Source organism: Tenrec ecaudatus, chromosome 13 (genome assembly GCF_050624435.1).
Source record: "Tenrec ecaudatus isolate mTenEca1 chromosome 13, mTenEca1.hap1, whole genome shotgun sequence".
Classification (NCBI taxonomy): domain Eukaryota; kingdom Metazoa; phylum Chordata; class Mammalia; order Afrosoricida; family Tenrecidae; genus Tenrec; species Tenrec ecaudatus.
In genome coordinates this window covers 15,930,075-15,954,129 of record NC_134542.1, presented here as the reverse complement: position 1 = coordinate 15,954,129, position 24,055 = coordinate 15,930,075, and the positions used below count along the sequence as shown (strand labels likewise).

General features: G+C 54.1%; 2 protein-coding genes across 3 annotated transcripts in view; both read right to left on the bottom strand.

Annotated features, from left to right (window-relative positions):
• Window positions 1-4,389, bottom strand: part of PAX3 (paired box 3) — a 110,969-nt gene extending 106,580 nt beyond the window's left edge. The window contains exons 1-4 of one of the 2 annotated variants that reach the window (XM_075529451.1): window positions 4,305-4,389; window positions 2,896-3,131; window positions 1,248-1,377; window positions 78-212 (exon numbers count right to left, since the gene is read on the bottom strand). In XM_075529451.1, the coding sequence (XP_075385566.1) occupies window positions 78-212; window positions 1,248-1,377; window positions 2,896-3,131; window positions 4,305-4,389 (586 nt within the window). The remainder of the gene's footprint in view (window positions 1-77; window positions 213-1,247; window positions 1,378-2,895; window positions 3,132-4,304) is intronic. The other variant, XM_075529452.1, reaches the window with a different exon arrangement.
• An 18,389-nt stretch (window positions 4,390-22,778) lies between these two features.
• Window positions 22,779-23,780, bottom strand: RNF228 (ring finger protein 228). The gene has a single exon (XM_075529910.1). It carries the CDS (start codon window positions 23,778-23,780, stop codon window positions 22,779-22,781), a length of 1,002 nt encoding a protein of 333 aa, XP_075386025.1.
• Between the last annotated feature and the right edge of the window lie 275 nt (window positions 23,781-24,055).

Genomic DNA, 24,055 nt, shown 5'->3' with positions numbered 1-24,055 from the left:
CAGACTGCTCGGCGTTAGGGCGCCGCGCTCGGGACCGGGCCCAGGGCGCGCGGCGCGCGGGCCGCCGCCGCTCTTACCTCGTTCGCTCAGGATGCCGTCTATGCTGTGCTTGGCTTTCTTCTCGCTCTCCTCCGCCTCCTTCCTCTCCAAGTCAGCCTCCTCCTCTTCGCCTTTCCCGAATTTACTCCTCAGAATGCGGCTGATGGAGCTCACTGGGGGTTGGGAGGGGTGGGCGAGGGGGCGCACAGGGTTGAGGGGAGCGGGGCCTGAGCTAAGAGGCCCCTAGCCCCCAGGCCCGGCCCGGCTTTGTCCTCCGTCACTGGGCTCCCCTCACCTTCCCACTCATAACTGACCTGTGTGCCGAAAGCCGCCCTCCCAGGCTCAGCCAGAAAATGCCCGTCCTCTCCTCCTAGATCCCCAATCTTGGAGGGTTCTCCCACTAGCCCCCCTGCCTCCGCCCCCACCTGAAAGCACTGGACCCCAAGTTCTGATCAGGAGGCCAGAACCCCAGTGGCCCTATCCGCTGCAACCCAGCCTTTTTTTTCTTTAGGCCATAAAGGGTTTCCATTTCAACTCCAGCATCGTTTCCTATTGTAAAATCAAAAGAAAATGCACTCTCCCCCATTTATTTTTTCCAGATTCTAGTCTGGTAAACAAATCCATGCTCTGAAATATCTCGTTCTTGCAGGGGGAAAAGGGAGTTTACTTTTAATTAAAAACAAACTCTCCCCTGGCGCTTGCCCCTTGCTAACCCTCTTCTCCAACTCCCTCCGGCTGCCTGGGGGCCTGGGATGGGCCTGGGGCACCAGGGGGAAACTCAGGGGGGCCCTGGCCAAAGCACCCCCTCCTTGATGCGCCCAACGAAAAAGGCTGGGCCTCATCTCCCCTCCCGTAGGTTGGGGTTACAAAAACATTTGTTTCTCTTTAAAAGAGGGACCATCAATATTAATAACCGCTTGGCCTCTGCTGGCGTTTCCTGCCCGGCCTCCCCACAGAAACCCTCTTTGGGGAGCCCTGTATGGAGGCCTCTGGAAGCCACCACCCCTCAAACAAGCTGTTCACCCCTCCCTCCCTTATAAAAAATATATGCACAGAACGAATGATTGGTTCGTAAATATTTCAGGGCCCCGGGAGAGCTGCCTCCAAAGCCTGGATCGATAATTGGGGTGATTAGGGCTTGGAGGAACCGCCAGAGTAATAGCCATTGATGGCCGCCCCCAGGGAGATGACAATGGACTGGTTGGTACCTGAGGGCACCGTGTTTCGATCACAGACTGCATCCTTGAGCAATTTGTCTCGGATTTCCCAGCTGAACATGCCCGGGTTCTCTCTTTTGTATTCCTCAATTTTCTTCTCCACGTCAGGCGTTGTCACCTGCTTTAAGAGAACAGGCAGGCTCCGGGTTGGTACCAGTCAGCGCGGGAGCCGGGCCATGCTGTCTGGGTGCTGCTCTGTGTTCCCTCCCACATAGCCAGAGAAGGTATCTCTTTGGGGGCAGCTTATTTTGAAAAGAAGGTACACTAGAAATTACCACCCTGCCCCAGAAAGGTCTGGGCCCCACTACTTTCTCCAAAAAAAAAAAGATGGGTCAGGCCAAGACCAGAATAAGAAGAGTCCGAACACCTAGGGGAGGAGGGTGTAAGACTTTCTGGGCCTTGGGGGGAAAATAGCAACTCTTACAGAGAAGCGTCTCACCAAAAAACGAAACTGAAGGAGAACTGCTTGAAAGTAAGGGGAAAAGAAAGAAAAGAAAGAAAGAAAGAAAGAAAGAAAGAAAGAAAGAAAGAAAAAGGAAGGAAGGGAGGGAGGAAGAAAATAAGGGAAATCAAAGTGTTTCTGCAACCAGGGCCTCCCCAAAGGTCCAAAGTAAGGATTGAACTGTAGATCAAAAGATGAGGGGGTGAATTTTTTTAAATGGGCTCAATTGGATAACAAATATGGATACTTGAGAGACTGGCTCCTCAAATCCCCCAATAAAAAGAGCTTCCAAGTGTTCTTGGTGGAGTTGTGAAGAGGTTTGGAATGGAAGGGGTTGGGAAATGTCAGTTGACCCTAAGCCTCCAGTTGAATTTGCCCTGTGGCAACTGAAAACTATATTGGATTTTCCCCTTCCCGTGGGAGAAAAGGCAGACCGGTGCTACCCCCTCCCACTCACCCCACCAAGGTGGGGTGTGTTCCTTTTAAAAAGGAAACCAAATCATTTGAGGGTTGCACCAGACTACTTCGGGAAAACTTAGCTGCCGCTTATCAAAAAATCGTCTTCATCCTTTTGGAAAAGTTACCTGCTTCTTACAAGAAATTGTCATAATCATAATGTGCCAGCTTTTGACTCCAAGAAGACGATTGATTTTGATCTGATTGAAAGGAATGGCATTTACTCCTGGAGTCGGACCCATCAGAAAACCCAAGGGGCTCCTGAAATTCGTTTTGGAACAGGGGTATGCAGCGGGTGAGAACAGGGGAAGCAATGAGAGAAAATTGGTCAACAGGTGGGCAGTGCCTCGTGTGTGCTTTTAGCGCTACTGGTTAAAATGATTTTCTGGGGGTTCGAGAGTATAAAAGCACAAAAAGTAGTCCTTCTTTGAAAAATACTAGGACTTTGGATTCCCGTTCATGGAGGAACCTTGGGCCTTAGAAACCATTCTCTCCTACCCCCTTGCACACAGGCACACTCACGCTCACCTGCTGCGCGCGTGTGTGTGCACACACACACACACACACACACACACACACACACACACACACCCCTACCTTCTCAGATTTTAAAAAAGAACTCCTAGGAAAGCCCCAGATGGCATTATTTGCCTCCTGCCCACCCTTGTCTAACCCTGAGGACCTCGGGAGGCCCGCTGCAGCCCAGCCGGCAGCCACCTTGTGGTCCGGGCCTGCGCTCACCTTGGGTTTACTTCCTCCGATGGCTCCCGGGCGAATGGAGCCGGTCTCCTGGTACCTGCACAGAATTTTTGAGACGCAGCCGTGGGACACACGCAGCTGGCGTGAGATGACGCAGGGCCGGATGCCGTGGTGGGCCATCTCCACTATCTTGTGGCGGATGTGGTTGGGCAGGGGCCTGCCGTTGATAAAGACTCCGCCGAGCTGGTTGACTCGGCCCTGGCCCAGGGGAGTGGACACTGGGGACAGGAGGGAAAAGAGACCAGGGGGGAAGTCACTTGAGGAGAAAGAAAGGGATACCCGAAGGCCAGTCTGCAAGTCACAGCCCCCAGCACTTAGTGACTTTCATCTTTTAGTTATATGTGTGCAAGTGAATAAGCAGTCTATGGGCAAACAAGGCACCCCCCCAGGAGGATTCTTCCGTGGAGAAAGTCACCCTAACATTTAACTTGGCCCCTAGAGAAAAGGCCTTCCCTTTGGGTGTGGGTTAGGGGGTGTCATCCTCGGAGGTGTGATTTTAAGGAAGCTCCAGGCTGTTGCAGAATGCAACTTGTCCAAGAAAAGGCCTCTTTGCAGGGCAAGCGAGAATGAGCAGCCACCCTGGACGCTGGCCTCTCCAGCTGGGCTCCACAAACCCAGTCCCACTGGGCGCTCCTTTCTAAAGGCCTTGAGTTCGGAGACAGCCCTTGGGGGTTCTGGCTAAGAAAACAGTCTAGAGTGGAGGAGGTCCTGAGAGGAGTGTGTCACCTGTTAACACCTCGGACCCAGAAGAGCAGGGCTCAGGTTCTAGGTCCACCCTTCTACTGGCACCCCGGGATGAGCCCCCAACTGGGTTATCTGTCTAGAGAACTCAGCTTGCTGCGCTTCCTGGCTACGCAAGCTTCCCCAAGCTCCTGGCGGATGAGTGGTGGCAGCCCACATGCATCAAGTCAAGTCTGAGATGCCGCTTGAGCTGAAGTGAACTTTAATCAGTTCATGAATCCCAGAAAATCCTATCCTGTTGCCGTTGTCAGCCACTGCCCCCTCTTCTCCACGCAAGAAAGCGCTTCAGGAAGTTAACTGGAGGTTTGCACAGGTGGGCGCAGCCCCGACACTTTGGGGCAGAGAAGAGGCGCAGGAGTTGCTCTCCGGGGCTCAGAAGCCAATGCACCCCTTCCACGCTGCGGCCTTTCCAAAACAACCGGGAGAAGTGGCCCTGGCCTGGGCGCAGGCCTGTCCCCGCCAGGCTGCGCCACTGTTTGCGCGGCGAGCTGGCGCACACCATGGCCAGGGGGCAATCTCCAGAGCCTCCGGCCTCAGGCTGCGGCCTCCTGAAGCTGGGTTGGGCGTCCGAAGGTTGGATTCCCCAGAAGAGCGCGGGAGACAGCGGGCTGAGCCCTGGGAGCGGCGGGCGGCTGGCGGGCCCTGCTTACCTTCCAGCGGGAAGCCGCTGCGCGGGTAGTTCTGGCCGGGGCCCGGCCGCATCATCCTGGGCACGGCGCCGGCCAGCGTGGTCATCGTGCACCGCTCCGCGCGGCAGAGATCCAGGGGCAGACACGGACCACCGAGGCGTGCGCGGCGCGGGGGACCCTCGGGAACTCCCCGGAACTCGGAGAGCCCCTCCCCGCAAAGGCTGGAGATAGGCGGGGAGGCGAGCCAGGGGGTGCTGCGCGCTGCACGTCCTCGGGCCGGCGATGGACCGGGGGGCGGCGGGGAGGCCCGGGAGCCCAGGCTCCCGAACCCAGAGCGGAAAAGTTGGGGGCGAGTCTGAGCAAGTTCGCTGGGGGTGCGGGGAGGGGGGCTCCGAACGCGGCGATGAGCCGGGGAGGGGCGGGGCGGGAACGCGGGCCGCCGAGTCTCCTCCCGTTGTGACACCGAGTGCGGGGAGCCGGCCGGGCTCCGGAGCATTTATTAGTTTTTTCACCCAAAGCTTGGTCAGGAGCCCTGAGCTGCGATTGGCCGACAGCGAGACCGTCCCGGGTGGCGGAGACACGCGCTGATTGGGCGACAGCGGCCACTTTCTCTTCCCATCCCCAGCGGGGTCCTGGCCCGAGCTGGCCCGAGAGGGACTTGAGCCGCGCCCCTTCCCCGGGAGAGCAGGGCGGACCGTGGACGCCCTGAGCGACGGCCCGGGGAGAGGACAGTTTGAGGGTGGAGAGGGGTTCTGCGATGCTGCTGTCACTTTGTGCGTGGGCGTTTTGGCCTCTTACTCTCTTTGACTTGGTATTTCTGTGTGTGGGGGGGATGGTGTGCACCCCTGTGCCTCCGTTTCTCTCTGCCTAGAGGTGGCCTTATGTATGTTTTTCTTCTCTCTCTTTCTCTCTCTCTCTCTCCTTCCCTCCCTCCCTCCTCTCTTCTCCTTCCCTCTGCTTATTGCCACTGGAGCAAACACAGTTCTCCGAAGGCATTGGGGTCTCAGGCCCACGGAGTCTTCCTTCCCTGGTTAATGTCCCTGGCCTAGGCTTATCCTGGGGTCCCTAGGGGTAACTCCTCTCCGAAGCCCTCCAGTGGGCTGCACTTCTCTTGTCAGGGGGTGTGGTGACAGTGTGGCGCCAGGGGTTGTACGTCCAGGTCCCCCGGGATGCTCAGTTGAAGACTGGTGTGTGTGTGGGGTGTGGGGGGGTGCCCTCCTCTCCTCTTTGCTGTAAGAACGGTCCCACTCTGGGAAGCGGGTGCTCCGGATCCAGCGGTACACATCTCCGATCGGTCTGCCGAGATGCGTCCGTCCATAGGTTAAAGTTTTGCCCGGCTGCGGCGTTTGTTCTCAGGAATTTATTATGGCATTCAGACTAAACTGCTGGAAAAATAAAAGGAGCGAAGGCTTGGCTAGGAGCTGAAGTGTCCCCAGCAGGATATGACGCCAGGAGTGTTGTAAAGACTGTCTGTCCTTAGAGAAGGTACCATTGTGCGGGGCCTTTTATTTATAACTTGGTAAGTGCCAGCGAACTCGCCTCCTTCACACCCGGAGTGCCAGGCCCGCGCTCTTTGCGGCGCTTTCTTCGCCGAGTCTATTCAGGCACTGTCACTCCAGCCCCGAGCCGCATTCAGCGCCTTAATCAATCAAAAGGATGGGAATCGGGCAGGGTTTTTCCCCTTTGAAATAAAGGAAACAATGACTTCTGGGCTTCAAGTTCCCACTTTGCCCTTTACGATTTTTTATCCCTCCCCCACTCCCTGCACTAGTGTCTCTGTCTCCCTTTCCGTCTCTCTCTCTCTCTTCTCTCTCCCTTCTTTCTCTCTCTCTCCCTCCCTCCCTTCTTTGACAGTTTTTTAAGCAAACTCTGGGGCTCTCACCGGGCCACTTCCCCACCCCCTAATTAAGGCACGCTCAGAAAGCAAGGGGGAGGGGGAGACATACAGCTAGGCTCCTTTAAAAGCCCAGTGGAGAAAGCAAGCCGATTTGGGCTGGCTCCTGGGACCTTCAGAGTTACCCAGGATGTGTAGCTGCTGTCCCCGTGGGGGCGGGGGTGGGGTGGGGAATGTGCCTTATAGTAGTCAGGAGAAAGCTGCTGTTCAGGGACAAACCCCATGTCACCATGTAATCACTTAGAGTGATTCAACTTGTGAAGGGCACAACTGTTTGACTTCCTCTTGGGGCACTGTGGGCCCTCAAAGCTGGAGTCTTTGTCGCCTAGCCACTTTTCAAGGATTCCGTCCAGAGTGCTTTCTAGACGGTTCCCCAGTTGTCTCGCGTCTGTGTCCAGAGCCCTTGGGGTGGCCTAAGAATGTCAGAGGCAGAGGCGGGCAGCTGAAAACTGGATTTCAGGCAAGGAGGACCCGACCATCTCCAGCCGCAGTCCCCTCTGCCAAGGCAACTCACAGGTCTGTAAAGGGAGCTATGGCGTGGCTGGGTGTCCTCACAGAGGGGCAGAAGCTACCCAGTGAAGTCTGCGGTGGGACTGGGGCCCAGTGCCTCTGGGTGCCAGTTAGGAATGAGCACCCCCAAATTCGACAGCCTTCACACGCAAACTTACTCCTCAAATGTACAAATAGAGACAGAGGGAGAAACGCGTGGGAACTTCCGGGAGAGGGTTTATTGCAGCTCCAGAGGCCAGGGGCGACATGGTTCTAATCCTCTAGCCTCACTGGCCAAGGGCTCCGGGCTCTAGAGCATTCCCTCCGTGGCATCGAAGCAGACCCAGATGGAAATGGACGGCCTCAGTTTTGGAAGGTTGAGCCAGGAAAGCCTCTCCTCGGGAGACACTTTCAAAGGCTTCCAAAGAAGTCCCTGTGGCCTTGGTCTCCAAGTGCGACCCAGAGGTCAAAACCCAAAAGTGAGCCGAGATGGATGGCCGCCAAGCGCTAGGCCTAAGGGTCAAGGCAGAGAGGTCAGTGCAGCAGGTCCTGAATTCTCCTCTGCGGGGGGGAGGGGGGGCCAGCCCACCCCCAGCATTCCCCACTCCCACTCAGTTGGGCAGGTGTCCGCTGTGCTTATCTGGACTGCTTTTCCCCTGCTCCTAAGTTTGGGTCTCCCCTCCTTCCCTTTGAAGTCTCTCTGGAAGCTGAAACCTCCACCTACCTCCACAGGGTCCCTTTACTCTCTCTCCCCTGCCCCCAGAACAGTGGCCACCGGATCATTCCGTGGCATGGCTGGGAAGGGAGCCCAGGGCTCACGACTCGACTAGGTGGGCCACAGCCCAGGTGCGAGGGGCAGCGTCATTTTCCTGGCTGGACTAAGTACCCTAAGAGTAGCCAGGCGCTCTGGGTTCATGAGTAAAATGAAACTGAAGCCTAGAGGATAGCGGGGAGGAAAGAAGAGTTGCTGCCGACAGCACCTCGAGGTTGCCCGGTTTCAGATCCAGTTCTGGGACTATCCTTGGGGAAGTTCCTGCTGCGGGCCTGGGCAAGGGCTCGCCCTCTCCTGCGCGTTGGGATGCACGGCTCTGAAGATCCAGCGGTCCCATCATAGTCCGGTGGCATCTGTCTGGTCTTGGAAATACATTTAAAGTGAAGTACAGCCTTCCCACTTGGGAACTTCAGCCTAAGCGTTTTCTGGCTCCGGGTTGATGGCCTCTAGGATGCTAGATAGTCATAGCCTGACTGGACCTGCAGAAGCAATTATCATCTAGGCAGAAGAACACAACACACTATGCTGGTGGGGGTGGGGCCACACACAGACTGGCTTGCCACTCAGACCTTTGGGGCCAGGTCTACTGGACTAGATCTCTCATGGCCCAAGGAGAAGTGACTGACCTTGGCACCTGATCCCAGATGGCTCCCCCAGCAACAAATGGTCCAAAGTCTCAGGAAATGACTTCAAGTTCTCTCCTTGTGCACTCAGTACCCTGTCCTTGGAAAGAAATCAAAATGCGACATTCTCAACCACAGGAGTTCTGGTTGGGTAGGACACCAGATGGATGAAAAGTCTGGTTAAACTGTGGTAGAAACCGGGCCCTCACACCACTGCCCACCCACCCACCTCAGTAGTTTTCAAAAGCAATGGTGAAGTTTTCTCCCTCCTTCCGAAAAGTCCTTTGAGTAAAGTGACTGGAGGCAGCTCTGGGTGCTGCCCTGAAATGCAGTGAGAGCCTGGGACAGCCAGCAAGCTTGTTCCTACTGTTGCGCCCCCCCCCCCCCATACCACCACACACACCCACAGCTGGAGGAGGTGAGCAGCTTCATTCACTGGCATTCTCCATCAAGAACATATGGTCTGTGGGAAGGCAAGAAGGAAGGGTGGAGAGGAACAGAGAGGAAGAAGAGGGCCTTAGGGCTTTGAAAGGGAATGAAGGAGTGAGGGAATGCCTCTGGAGTCACCTGACGTCCATGGAGATCGCCTTGCTTCTGCAAAAACTATTTCCATGCCAAGGAGGAAGATGCCGGAAAGCAATTCTCCTGGGGTAAACGAGCTCCAAACGAGTCTTGGAGAAAATTAAAATAAATCCTTTCTAATCTTCCAAAAATGTACTGCCCAACTCCCTTAGAGTCCACAGGGGGATCTGGGTTTAGAAGAGAAATTTGTTAACTGTTCTGGTTGTGTGTGTGTGTGTGTGTGTGTGTGTGTGTGTGTGTGTGTTCTGGTTGTGTGTGTGTGTGTGTGTGAGAGAGAGCATGAGTGAGAGAGCTCTGTGTGTGTATGAGGGAGGGACTTGTGGGAATAACAGGTATTGAAGGCAGTCTGTACCTTGGTAAAGGGAAGTGAAGGTCCAGTCTGGGACTGAAATGGGCATCTGTTCATTTGCCCAGATGAGCAAGGAAGAGAAGAGAAAAAAATAAAACAAAGCAAATGACTTTAGGAACTCCCGCCGCTGTCGCCGCCCCTGGGAGTGCTGGAAATGCATCTGGCGGTGGGTCTGTCCCTCCTCGGAGCAGAGACTGCTTCTCATGGGTGTAGCCAGGCCTCTCTCTCTTAGACTCTGCTCCCCGGAGGGCACGGGCCAGCGCAGCCAGCAGCCCCGAAGTCCTCCACACGAGACTCTTCCTGCCAGCAGGGAACTTCATCCCCAGAGTTGGATTTTTGAGGGAGGAAGAGCGTCCCCAAGGCAGCTGGGAAGGTGGCTGCTTAGCCCCAGGGTCTTCCCGCGGAGCTGGACGTTCTCTGCCGGGAGAGGGCGGGAGCCGCCCCGACGCCTCAGCCGGCAACCCTGGGTCAGAGCTCCGGGTTCCAGCGCCGACAGGCTAGCCAAGTGGAGGCTGCGCTACAGGTGGGCCGGGCCTAGCCCGGGTGCGAATTGGACTCACTCAGCGCCCATCGAGGAGTGGGAGCTGAGAGCGCTGTTAGGACGCTACCAAGACTTTGGATGCAGCAAGACATCGGAAATCGGAGACTCCTGCCCGCACCTCCTGGTCACAACGCCGCTGTCCCCGGCGACCCCTGGAACCGCACTGGGCCAGGGCCAGGCGCTCGGTTCGCCCTGGACGTGTCTGACTCCTTGAAGGCCTTTCAAAGAAGGAGTGGTGGGGAGGACACACGGACACACACACACACACACACACACACCCCGCCCCTCAGGCTCGCAAACCTCTCACCACCCAAAGAAGGCACATCCGTCTGGAAATATCTCTCTGCACCTGAAATGCAGTAGCTCCCTAGACCTCCAACGTTTTCTCCGTCTCCGCTTCCGCCGGAAAAATGCTATTTCCTCATTCGAAATAAAGTTTCTCGTCAAACTGTTCCTTGGTGTTGGTGGGAGGAACAGGAGGATCCTTCTGACGTGCAGCTTGGAGGTGGGAAACCCCTGGGGGGACTCGGAGACCAGAAAAACTGAGCAACTCTGACGCCAAACCGCCCTCCAGGAGCGGGCGGACAGACTGAGAGGCTGGCCCGAGGGCGCACCCGAGCGCCGGGAGCAGCGACGCCGCGGGACCAGCGCCCTGGCGAGGCCCTCTGTGCCCTCGCGCGGCTCCGCTCCTTCCCCTGGGACCCCGGCTTGGCCCCAACGACCTCCGAAGGCCATCAGGGCCCAGAGTTCAGACACAGTAGTCTCAAAGGGAATAGGCTTCAGACCGTCCGTTGTTGTTTTCGGTTTTTTTTTCCTTTTCTTTTCTAAACGAAATCTAATACTATCTGGCTGCGAAAATATAGATCACCGGCCCCTGAGTCTGAAAGATTAACATTTGGAAATGTAGGAAACGTAATCTGCATGGCTAATTGATTTCCAGCGTATCAGTTTAAAGGATAAAGATCGATATCTACATGATGGATATTGTATTAATAGGGACATAAATAAAGACCCGAGAGTCGTTACCGAAACCTTTGAAGCCGGTCGGCTGCTGGGGAGCCTCCTCTGGCCTGAACTAGGATCACCACCCCCACCCCCAACTGCACCCCGGCTCCTGCTGGGCAGAAAGAAAACCCCTGCTTTCCCCACAGGGTGCAGGGTGAGGAATCACCTTCTACAACGGGTACTTTTTACTGGGGCAACACCCACGGTAGAGGCAGCGCCTCTTTTTTGGGGAAGGGGTACCTGCTGAGTCAAACTGGTAGATTAAAAGGGGAGAGTAAGGCGGAAGAGGGGACAGAATTGCCAAATTGCCCCACACTCCATACTTAAAAACACTGCCACGCAAGACACATCCACGACCACAACGACACTTTCACATGGACACACAGAGACCCTCCACCACACACCTTCCTGTGAGGACGCACCTTTTGGCGCAGGAGCAGACCAGAAGGAAGCGGAATAGGAGGCTCGTTCCCTCCTGCGACCCTGAGCCTGAGGGGACACACTGGAGTGGGGTAGGGGAACCAGGGTTCCCTGAGATGTTCCTTGGGTGGGGCCAGGATGAGGGGGTGACAAGGAGGTGCAGCCCCTCCCCGCTAGGGAGCATGTGAATGCCCTCCTCTGCTGTTGGGAACACCAGTTTCAGGGAGGGTGAGCCCTGGAGACAGTGCAGCCAGGGAGGCATCCTGAGTCCTAAGGAAGGCGTCCCGGTTTGTAGCCTCTCCTCCACCCTGCCTGAGGGGATTTTCTGAATGTTATTAAGTCACCCTTGGCTTCACCACCCCCTGTCCCCCTCCGCCGCCATGAATCAAGAGGGACTTTGCGGAAAGATGGACGTCATCTGTATTAATTACGCAGCCCTGAGCGCAGTTGGCTTCCATCTCGCTACAGCGAACTGGGGCCCGACCTGTGTCTCTGCTGCGCGGGTGAGAGAGGCCCGGCGACCAGCAACCGCCTACCGCCACCTTCTGCGGGACACCAGGAAGAGGAAGCCAGAGGCGATCTGGCTCGAAAGGGGCCGCTTGTTCCTGAGCCTGGACCTGCTAAGCACCGGATGGAGGCTGGGTCCCCAAGCCCAACAAGAGCTAGGGAAAACAGCCCACGCTCTCACGCTTCTTCTTTCTCACACACAAGCTGCCAAAGACTTGCACCATTCCCCTGCCTGGCTCCTCCATCCTCCCCCTCACAGCCTACTGCCTTCCCCTTCCCCCTCCCCAAAGACAGACAAATCTACTTGGGAGCTCCAAGTTTAGGGACCTGGAGGGATTCGCCCCAGGACGCCCGGAGCTTTGCTCTGTGGTGGGCAGGGAGAGACCTGTCCCAGAGAGGAGAGACCTGAGGGCCTGCCATCTGGGAGACCTAAGAAAACGTGTGGTTCCCAGCGGGGTGAATAGGGAACTTAGCAAGGGATACCAAAACCCAACTCAAACTCATTGCCATGGGCACTGACTCATAGGGACCCTATAGGGCAGGAAAGAGCTGCCCTGTGAGCTTCTGAAACTGTCACTGTTTACAGCAGTAGAAAGCCCCTTTTTCTTCCCAGGAGCGCCTGGAGCTTCCCAACTGCCCAGCTTGCAGATGGCAGCCCAATGTATAATCACAACACCACCAGGATGAGGGTTCCCAAATTGAGGTCCCGGCTACCCCAGTGCACTCTTGTCAGTTGAGGGGGGTGGGGGCTTGGAAGTCCAGGGCAGCATGTGCTGGGGCTGCCAGAGGATCCTGAGACTCCTGGGCTGGTCACTGTACTCCTCAGCAGCCTAGCAGGGCCTGACCTGCTGGGTCATAACAGGGGGAATCAGGATCCCAACCAATCCTGCTGCCCACCTTTTCCCCCATCTGCCCCCATTCTCGGCAAGTTCTGCCCTTGTGGGCAGTGGGGGTCCCAGATGCCCATCCTCACTTAACAGCTTATAAAGAGCTAGGCTAAGCCAGGCCTTAAGCCCTCACACACTACCACCCCCAAGGCAAGCCTACCCCATACCCTATCACCTCCTTTGAAGGCAAGAAGTTAAGCTGTTCAATCAGGCCCTCCCCTGAGCTGGTTCTTGGAACTGCCCACCCTGCCCAGGCCTGGCATTGAGCTCTGGAGATCCAGTGAACTGCAGAGATGCAGAGAAAGGCGTGGTGGTAGAGTCAAGAAGAAATGGAGACCAACTTGGCCCCTTGGGCTGAGTTGGACCTGCTAGGTGGGCATATGGGCCCTGACACACTAAATAGGCTGCCAGGGAGAGGATGGCTTCCCAGGCTTGCTGAAATGGCAGAGTCCCGCTCAGGGTGTGTTGAGCGATCAGCTCAGGGACACCTTCTGGGAATGCTGGTGTTCTGTCCTGATAACATATCCCAAACAAACACGATCAGTTTTGGTTTTTCAGAGCAAAGTCATAATTTCATGGAGTGGCGGTTGTGGGCAGCAAGACCATCTTGTTGGCAGAAGAGCACACGGGCAGTGTCCTTGGAGAAGGGGAACCAGTAGGGGAGGAGTCACGTCCTGAGAGAAGCAGGTTGCTCTGGGAGGGAGAGAGTCCCAAGGATTTCTCAGAGCAGACAGGCAAAAAGTGCCATTTGAACAGATTATTTTAGAAATGGAAGGAAAGGAGGAAGGAAGGAGAAAGAGGAAGGGGGAGGAAAGGAGAGAAGGAAGGAGTGAACGAGTCGGAAAAGGACAGAAAATGAGCTTTCTGAATCCTTACTTGTGATGCTCTTCGCAGAATCAGAGCCACCAGGCTATGATGAATGGCTATTGGATTGGAATCTCCATCTTACTGTCCAGAACATGTGGGCTCAGGGGAGACGCTTGTGTTTTGAGGGACACAAAACCTAGGCAACTGAGGTGAGCAAAGGGACACTAGGGAGGAAAAAAGTGACACATCACCAAACTCCTCCTGCTGGACAGACAGACACTTCAAGTACATCTGTACTCAGGACTAATGGAAGCAATTCTATTCCACTTGCTCTCAGTTTGCAAATGTGTTCATTTTGGACAAGAAGGGGAAAGTGGCAGTTAGACATTGTCAGCTCAACTATTGCAGAGGTTCAGGTGATGGGACAGAAGGAGGTGGGAATAAAATGAACACTTGGCACAAATCCCTTGAAAGTGTTGGTGAGGGAAGTGTCTTGGGAGACTGGGGCAAAGGATGTCATCATCTGTCGCTGAGCTACTTTTCCAGATACCTGTTCTAGCCACTGCCCTGGTGACTGGGCCACATTCTCCAGGGGACTTCCCTGAGAGTCCTGGTGTTGGCAGCAGAGCTCATAGGACCTCCTATCCCTCGGGCTGGCTGCTTGAGTTTCTATAGCCCTGAATTAGCCAGTTCTGGAGCCCTGGTGGTGAAGTGGTTATGTGTTGGGCTTCAATCTGTGAGGTCTGCAGTTCAAAACCACCATCTGCTCAGAAAGAGAAAGAGGGGGCTTTTTACTCCCCTAAACAGTTACCTTCTCCAAAACCCACAGGGGCAGTTCTATAGGGTCACTGTGAATTGGCTATGAGTTTTGAGAGGCTTCTAAAGGAGCCCTGGTGGATTACCTGTTGGGTTGCTAATCACACGGTCAGCAGTTCAAACCCACCAGCCACTCTGAAGGAGAAGGATGAGTTTTTCTACTCTCATAATGAGTTAGTCTCAGAAATCAAAAGGAGGCAGCTCTACCTTGTCCTAGAGGGTTGCTATGGGTCAGCGTCACCTTGATGGCAGTAAGGTTTTTATTGTCTCTGCTATTAAGAATGTTGTAATTCCATGTAGAAAACAATGCTGTTGTTAGTATTAATGCACAGTGATCTAGGAAGCGCTGCATTTAAGCACTCTACAACTAGACTTATTGCATCTTATTTTGTGATTACAATTGCTGATGAACATTGCTAAATCGTCTCTATGTTGCCATTTGGGAGGAAGTCCTTGGGTGAGGTAGTACCCTGAGTTGCTACTCTGGGTAACAGCAAGCCCAGTAACACCACTAGATACACGTATCATCATCGTTTTCCCGACAGGGTTGAGTTGATTCCAAGTCTTGGCAACCACAGAAGAGTCAGAGTCCAGCAAGGCTCCCCTGGGTTTCCCGTGGCTGATGTGGCAGAAGGTGATGATCTGGCTTTTCTTTAGAAGAATCATAATAAACCAAAATACCTCTAGGACAGGGTAGAACTGGCCCTGTGGATTTCCCAAACTGTAACTCTTTCTGGGAATAGGAAGCCCCCTCTTTCTCCCAATGAGCAGCTGGTGGTTTCAAACTGCTGACTTTGCAGCTAGTAACCCAACCACGAAGCCAGGATGCCACCAGAGTTTCTAGATTAAAATGAGGTGGCAAAAAGGCACAGAGAGGTAAGTTAACTTGGCCTGGGTCACACAGCTAAGATGCAGCAGCTCTTGGATTTGAACCCCAGGTCAAAATTAGGTCACTCTTCTGTTCTGTGGGAAATTCTTACCTGTTGATTCTTTTGGGAAGTCCCTGGGTTTGGGCCACTCAGAGCCAATGAGATCTGGAGACTGCTTTAAGAATCATGTCACTTCCAGCTGTTTGTTTTAGCTGTAAATGCATTTCAACACAGAAGTTATGTTTAGTACCTCAGGGAGGCACTGACCTACTTTATTGAATTTAAAAGAACTTGGAAATGGACTCCATCCTTTGAAAACACTTCTAATGATATAATCTCACTTTTAAAAGAAATTGCGCTTCTTCTTTTTTTAATTGTGCTTCTTTTAAGCAACGTTTTTTATTGCTTGCAGAGAAAAATTTGTCAGTGCCCATGCCCATGCCTACAAGAACCTGGGACCAGTTAGTTTCACCCATGGACAGGCTGGGCAGAGTAAGCAGGTAGTGTTTAAAGATTAAGCCCCCCCCCCCCAAAGCCTAGAGCTTTGTGGGGCCCTCTTCCCAGGCACCCAGAGCGTCTGTTCAGGATGGGAGGAAGGGGTAGTGCAGGTCCGGAGAAGGGCTGTGAGGCTGCAGAGCCCAAGGGCCAGGGGCCCTTTGGGAGATTGGAGGAGAGGATGGGATTTACAAAGGAAGCCCCAGGACTCCTTCTTGCCCATGTCCCCCCACTCTTTGGGATCCTTGAGGGATTATTGGGAAATTTCGGGGAGACCTGATGGCTGGAATCCGCAGATGGGTCACCCCAGAGGACCAAAAATGCACCGGAAAGGTTGGGCGTACCTGGTCCCCTCCCCGCCCCTGCCGGCCTGCCGCAGTTGGACCCTTGACTCTAAGGTCTCTGCTACTGCAGAGGCGTAGAGGCGGAGCCTTCGGGAACTGCGAGGGCAAACCTGCCAGACCTTGACGTCGGGGACCTCGCAGGATTCGGAGAGTTGGGGCCAAGGCCCAGGTTTGAACTAAAACAAAGCAAAAGGAACCGAACAAGCTTACGTGCACAGACTGAGGGTCTGGAGGAAAAGTGCCCCACCCCCCACCCCGTGCCAGCTGTTCCCCTCCCAGCGACAAGGGAAGGACAGCCTCCTCGAGTCTCCGATGTAGCTCTTCCCAGGCCCACGCCTGCCTTTTCCAGACCGAAGAGCAGCAGGTTTCGGCCATCGAGGGGGGCGGGTTTCTAGGTCCACAAGTGACGGGCCAGAGGGGTGGGGTGGACAAGACACCAGCGAAGGCCCAGAGTGGGCCCGTCACCCCAGACTTCTGGGAACGTGGGACTCAGAAGCCGCTCACTCCAGGAGTCTTAGTTTCAGGGGCTACCCAAGAGTCATCTTAGGGGAGCAAGCGGGGAGACAGCAGAAAGACCACTCGCCCCGTCTCCCCTCTGGAGGGCGACGGCTTCAGAAGACAGAGAAACCGGAGTCCCCTGAGCTACTAAGCGAAGGGCCTTAGAAGGCACGCCTCTCCCAGGGAACTTCTTTTAGAACTCAACGTGCGTGAGTTCAGCTGGCACGGCTGGCTCAGTGGGCAGAGGCCAGTGGGTCGCCAAGACGCCTTGCTTCACCTCGGGCTCCTGGTCATTGAGCCTCCCGGCTTCACTTCACTGATGGGCACAGAACCCACCCTCCCGCACTGACATAGACACTGGATTCTTACACCTCTAACAGCACTTGGAAAACCTCTGGGGGGAGGCGGGGATGGGGACCGTTGAGAAACCCTGGGAAGTGGGGTCGGGGGGAATGGTGTGTGTGTGTAAAGGGAATGCAGAGAAATCCTGTCGTGTGTGTGTGTGTGTGTGTGTGTGTGTGTGAGGGGAGTGGAGCACAGAGAAGCCCTGCAGCGTGTTTGCCTGTGTAGTGGTGTGGGTGAGGTGGGGGGAGGGAGTTGTAGCCCTCACCCCACCTACATCCGAGAAGATGGGGTACCAGTCGGCAAAGAGCTCCTGGCGGACACCTCTCCAAACTACAACCAAACATAAACTGAAGAACACAGCAAAAACAGGAATGTGTGTGAGAGAGAGAGAGAGAGAGAGAGAGAGAGAGAGAAGAAGGCAGGGGAGGGAACGATTAAGGATCAAGTTACCGTCCTCTGGCTACGCAAACCAGGACCACTTCAACAGTCCCAGAAATTACCCTGCGCTGATGCTGTCCCAGGTTGCCGCAAACCTGCGGGGGCGTCGAGCTCATTAAAGTGAGATTAGGGAGACACTCGCATTTCAATAAAAAGCGTTGAGCAATATAATGGCTCTCAACTCCGAACTCAAGGGTGTAATCACCTGGGGCGCCTTTTAAAATACCGACGCGCCCCACCCCCGCCAATTAAGTTGAAGTCTCTGGGGGAGGAACCGGGAGCATGGAGCATGGGTGTCTTTTTCAAGTTCCCCAGGTGCCACCAGGTAGGAGAATATCCGCTCCTGCTCCCCTCTGGAAGGCCTTCGGTGGTGGGTGAATTCAGTACGGGGCCTCCGAGGACAGAGCGCCAGGCTTAGAGAGTGTGGACTCAAATTTATTTTCAACCAACTTTCTCACTGGGAATTCTAACTTCCCCAAACCCACCTATCAGTCATGAAGGAAAACGGGATCTCTCCCTCTCGGACTGGCACATGAAATATTGTCAAAGGCCCACGCAGTAAAGATAGATATTATTTAAATGTGTGGTGGACAATGCTTACAGTTGGTGGGGAAGGAGCTCGCTGGGAGGGTCCCTAAGACCACGGTTCTGGAAAGATCGTAACTGTTGAAATAAATCCTTTTGGGCAACATTTCAGCCCCCTTTTTCCCTTGGGTTAGTTAGTTAGGTGGTGAATTTCCGAATAATCGAGGTTCAGTGTCCTTTGCGTATTCTGCCTCTTTCCTCCCATAGACATTTTTAATACTCCAAAGAGCCCTTCTAAATGTAGAAAACCAGCAAGCTTTTATCACATCAACATCCCCTACCCCTACTCCCACCCAAGGGAGATGAGACATTTCTCAACGAAGATCACAGATAACTTGATTCTAAAGATCTTGATTCTTTAAGATCTGCCCAAGGAGCAGAGCAGAAACCTTTGGATCAATGGTGAGGGAGGGAAGTAAGGCAGGACCTAGTTTTATAAGAGATCTGACAATCACTTACACCCTTTACTCACTTGGAACCAAGATGTGGCCGCAGTCATTTGGAACACTCACCTTGCAAAGATCTGCTCTATTTATTAGATTGTTGCTCAAACAAACTGACCCTCAGACACACTGAAAGACAGGATCTCAATGGGCGAAATGCAGCCTCAGCAGGGATGTAATCCATTGGGTTGAGCCGTCTTTGTGCCTTAAAGGGAATTTAGCCAGCAACTACTAAGGAAACACAGAGACTAGACTAGATCACAGAAGTACAGGGAGTTACTTAGTTATTGAAATCCTAGAATTAGACAGTCTATAAAAGAGTAATTAGTTTAGAATGTCAAAGCTTGAAAAGATACGAAGACAGGGAGAAACAAACAACGGGGCAGTTAATAGATTCCCCCTGCCCCCGTTGCAAGACATTTCATTGCAATATATTCTTCCCACTAGACAGGTTTTGGGCGATCGGTTGAGTCAAGAAACTGAAACCTCAGTGTGGAATTGACCAGAAAGGGAGGCCAAATGTCCTTTGGTTTCTTTAGTGGCTCCTATTAATGGGATATAATGCAATGAAAGTTCCACTGTTATGTATGTGAATGGTCCTGATTTGGTTCAAAACTCCAAGTGCTTTCACATATATACATATATGTAAACATCTGATGTAATATATATGCATCATATATCATCGATATATGTCTATAGATAGATGCACACACACATTTTTCACCTTATAATAATCCTTCCCAAGTAGAGAAAAGCAACTGTTTACCTGGGTCAGGGGACTACTGAATGGGCAGTATGGGGGTGGCCAGGCAAGTCACCGCCCGTTCCCATCAAGGAACACTAGAAAATGTACTGGCTACTTACTATGTGCTGAGAAGAGCCCGGGCAGTGCTGATGTTGAGCTGCTACCACAGAGTCTGAAGAGCAACCCACTTAGCTGTTTTCAGGGAGAGAGAGCAGTCTGTCTGCTCCCATACAGATGTACAGTCTTGGAAAGATTGCTAGAAGTCAGAACAGGCCTGGTGCCGGTAGGCTTGCTTTTCTTGTTTGCTTGTTTCCTATGTGCTGAGAATTGGTGTAAGCTTTGTGGATGGAGTGGCTGGCCAGGCAGACAGGTTTCCTACCATGATGTTTTCATTCAGGCTGCAGTATAGATCAGCATGTAATGAGAGAGAGAGAGAGAGAGAGAGAGAGAGAGAGAGAGAGAGAGAGAAGAAATCCAAGCAGGATAGATACCCACCAGATGTAGAGTGGTTAGGGTAGCCCTCTCCAGGACAGTGACCTAAGAGTCTTGCGACTTGAATGAAATCAGGGCCATGTATCTATGAAGGAATGCATTCATTTCCAAAGCTTATCCTCTCATAGACTCTCCTGTGAGTACAAGTTCTCACATCAGTACCATGAGATAAGTGCATCTGATATTTTCTGTCCATTTCAGAGATGAGGAGCCTGAGGCTCAAAGAGGTCAAATACATTGCTGAAGGTCTTTCTCAGTAAGGAGCAGTCTTCATACCCACATCCCCTGCAGGCAAATACTCACCATCATACCCCAACCTGGATATTCTTTCTAGACGGGAACACTCTTTTCCAGATCAGGAGGCATTCAGAGGTTGAGCATTTGATTCTTCACATGTGGGATGCATTTCTTTCACTTAAAATCCAAGCTCAGAATCTAGGCAGAACCTGGGCCTTCAGGACTCTGGGTTCCTGGATGAGTATGCAGGCCAACTTGATCCAGTTTTTTTGCAGTAACATGACTGGAAGGAGCCGAAGACATGTCCAGGACAGCATCCAAGTAGCTCTCCCAAGTAGAGAAGCATTGCTATGGGAAGGGAAAGGACCTCCACTATGCCAGGAACACCCCTCTTCCTACACACACACACACACACACACACACACACACACACACATGACTGCTTCCTATTGTTCCAACTATCTCTTCACTACTTGAATTCCTTCTGGGTATGAAGGCCTTTCTATTGGATGCAGGAAAGGATTTGTCAAACTGTAGAATGGGCGAGACACCTAAATGTCAGAGAACCACTAGAAACCAGGCAAATACATTCCACACCCCTATCCTGCCACTCCGTTCTTAATCATGCACTATCAGAAATTAGCAGCACAGCCAAAGAAAACAACCTCTGTGTTTAGGTGTTTAGCTATTGTATCAAAATGATATTAAAGTATTCTAACTCGAGTTTTTCATTATGAGAAAATTTCATGTGCAATCCATGAAAGTGAAATGTGGCTTCTATCGTGATCAGGCCGATTCAAAGATCTCTTTCTCATGTATGAAGGGTAATCTAGTTTATGTCATTGATATACTACCCCTGTGGAGCATTAATAAACCAAGTAAATTTCGACAGACTTCCACACTCTTGGTTTAAGGGAACGAAACAGCAAAGAGTTGTGTATAAAATGCACATGTGATTATATACACAAAGTCAAATGCTACCAGCATGTATACATGTCTGCACACATCTATATGCTATATGGACACATCACCTATGTGCACACACATATGCATGTGTAGATGTACTTGTGCACTTTAACAGTTGCAAATTCAAAGAACATCTCAATATCATGTATGGAGACACATTATGATTAAAAGCTAAGAATGAGTGTGAAAGTTACTGAAGCTCTTGGGTGTATATAAATTAAAACCAAACCAAAATTGGGATTCTTAGTCATGGGACAGCACAGACGTCTAGAAGGACAACACATTTTGAAGTTATAATGAATGTCACTGTAACATAAGCCACTCGCCCCATCAGAACATAACTGATCTCCATGGGCTTTCGGGGAACCCTGTTCAATCCCAGGGACAATTTTACAGAGCACCCCCCTAGCGATGTACACTCCCATGTGTGAATTTTTTCTCTTAGTGCTGTTCAAACTGCACAAGTAGGACTTGAATGGGGACACACATTTCAGGACAGGAAATGTTTGAAATAATTTCACCAATGAAATAAAATTGCATGACACCAGATCTCCATATAAATACTTCTTGGGTTTATCATGACAATGTAGACATGTAGCCATGAAACACACCATATTGCAGCCATACCTCTTGTCAATGGTCAATAAGTTATTTCACTCCTATGATAGGTACAGATGTGCCATTCAAGTTCAGTGAAGAGAATATGCGTGTCAAGATATCATGCAGACAGCTCACATAAATGCATGAAGAATAATAGTGTACCCATGGTAGTCCCTGGGAGTTTGAAGTATGAAAACTGTCTTATTCCAAATGTCAAAAGATGGAATGAAGAATGTTTTCATACAAAATATATTTGGAATAGTTGGTTTTTCTTCTTAAAAAAGGCATCCATGCCACACATTCACAACTCACCATTTTAGTTACAAAATGAGATAAGTATGTACTCTTATTCAGCTCATGTGATTGGAGGTGAACATTTCAGTGATTTCAACAATATCGAGTTGCTTGATTCAAAATACTATTCCTGCCCTGCCAGGTAAATGTCTATTATCTACATCTATATATGTTTGTCATCAAAGGCAGGAAGATGGGTCTGGGTCGGTCAATTCGGTCTTTGGGAACTGTTTTCTATCTTATCAGGCAATTGAAAATCCTTAATTGTTTCACGGTATAAAATCTTCCATCGTTTACCAAGGCAACCTTTTCTGCTCTTCGTTTCCAAATGTATTGGGGCTGGAAGGTGGGGGGACTTCTCACCGCTCATCAAAAACTGCTCTGGAAATGTTAATACATAAACATTTCCAGGATGGTCGATTTGAAAATAAGTCATTTGAAAAGTCGAACTAAGGGGGTTAAAAAAAAAAAAAAGAGGGGAGTAAGAGGAAACCTCGTTTGTATTCTGCCCGAAGAGCTTTCCGTTTCTTCCAGGTGGGGGCAACAGTCAGTCAGTTTTGAGAGGAGCGAGGCGGGCGAGCAGGCTGGTTGGGCTCCCTGACTGAGTCCAGTAACAGAAGGGGAAAATGACTTCCTGGCAGGAACCACTCGGCGACATCAACCACAGGCTTCCAGGAGATAGGTCCTCTGGGCTCTGTGAGAGACACCAGGCGCGGGCAGCAGCAGCCCCGGCGCTTTGGCCGGGGAGGACCCAGAGACTGTGCGCACCGCCGCCGCCCGGCCCGCGGCTCCGAGCACGCACGCGCGCAGAGCACGTGTGCCACCGCGCACAGATGCCCAAGGTTAACGCCCCGCCGCTGAAGCCCGTGCCCCCGGGGCGCGAACATCACTCTGCGCTCCGGCGCGCTTCCTTTCCAGCACAGCCGGCAGCCGGGAAACCTATTCCGTTTACGGCTCATACATTCATTCACTCTTCTGGATAATTCCAGCCCGCACCCCTGCTGCCGAGATGTATGCACGCCCGCGCACCTACACTCGTAATCTCCAAAGTCACGGTCGCCAACTTCTCCAGTGCAGGCGACCAGCGTATGTCCTCTTCTCTAGCCTCCTCTCTAGGCCAACTTCCTGACTTGGGGCGGGATGGCAGCGACGGGGGGCCAGCGGGAAGGGGGTGCGGGAAGCAGAGGCTGATCTTGCTTGGTCCTGAGAGATGGGTCCTGCCCAGCAGCAAGCCTGCCTCCTCAGTTTCCAGTCTGGTCCAGCGCGGAGGCGGAGGAGAACGGCGTGAGCCCGAGCGGCAGGAAAGTGAACCCCCCCACTCCCGCGGTGGCCGGACGGCGAGGACGCGTGCGTCCGCGCGGTGGGGGCGACGGGGAGAGGGCGCAGAAGCTCCCGCGATCCCCGAGCCACCGTCCCTTGGCCTGGGGCTGCGTCGGCGGCAGTGCTGTCCCGCTACGTGTCGCTCCGCCGCGCCCCGCCCGCCGCCGCTCGCGCCCTCGGGCCACCGCCCCCGGACGAGCCTGCGGCTGTGCCCTCCGGCCGGTACTTGAGCCAGCAGATGATCCAGGTGACAACCACCGAGAAGAGCGCCAGGATACTGGCCACCGACAGGCAGATGGGACCCACGGGCGAGGGCGAGGGCGAGCCGGCGGCTGGAGCCGCGCCGGGGGGCGCCCCGCCGCCGGGGAGTCCGCCACCCCCGCCGCCGCCGCCGCCGCCGTAGTGGTTGACGAAGATGAGGCCGGTGAAGAGCAGCACCACCATGGAGAGGAAGGAGAAGACGACGCACACGCAGCCGGCGGTGAGCGCGGCGCGCTTGCAGTTCTGGCAGCTCTCGTACGCGCCCGGGGCGCGCAGGGCGGCGCGGGCGCGCGGCTCGCGGGGCGCGCCCTCGGCGGGCGGCGGCGGGGCCCCAGCGGCGGCGGCGGCGGGCGGCGGGGCCGGGGCGGGCGCGGGGCGGCGCGCGGGCCAGGGCGGGAGGCGGTCCTGGGGCAGCGGGTCCTGCGCGGCGCGCAGAGCCAGCGGACAGGCCTCGGCGAGCTTGGTGTTGTTGGGCAGGCCGTGCACTCGGCCGTCTGGCAGCGGCGTGCGGTGGCGGCACACCGGGCACGCGATGGCGCCCGGAGGCCCGTGCCAGGGCGGCGGGCGCTCAGGAGGGGCGGCGGCGGCGGCGGCGGCGCGGAGCTGCAGCTGGCTCAGGCACTCCTGGCAGAAGGTGTGCAGGCACGCCAGCAGCTTGGGCGCGCGTCGGTCGCCGTCGAAGTAGTTGTAGCAGATTTTACACTCGTAGTCCTCGAGCTGGGGGTGCCCGGGGGCCGCTGCCGCCGCACTCCGCACCCCGACGCCCCCGCCGTCCCTGGCTGCCGCTGCCGCGGCGTCTCCGGCTCCCGCTGGGGTCCCTGGGCTGCCGCCCGGGCTCTGGTCGCCGCCTTGGTCGTTCGTGGGAGCAGCCATGGCATGATCCGCCCTTCATGGGGGGCCAGGTGAGGCTCCTTCCTCCCCCCTGCGCCGCCGCCTGGGCTCCGGGCGGGGCGGAGGCGCGTCTGGGTCCCAGCGCTGGCTGCTGTCGCCGGGCAGGGGAGGCACCGCTGCCAGGACCGGGCGGGGGCGCCGGCGTGTCCGCTTCTCCCCCGCCTCCCCCCTTCCCCCTCGCCCCCACTCTGGCAACACGGTCCCACCCTGTCCGAGGCTCGCCCGGCCTCCTGGGCCCTGCTGGCCGCTTTGGGTAT

What these genes read in the sequence shown, in the direction of transcription:
- RNF228 (XM_075529910.1), bottom strand. Translation starts at nt 23,780, where the DNA reads ATGGCTGCTCCCACGAACGACCAAGGCGGCGACCAGAGCCCGGGCGGC.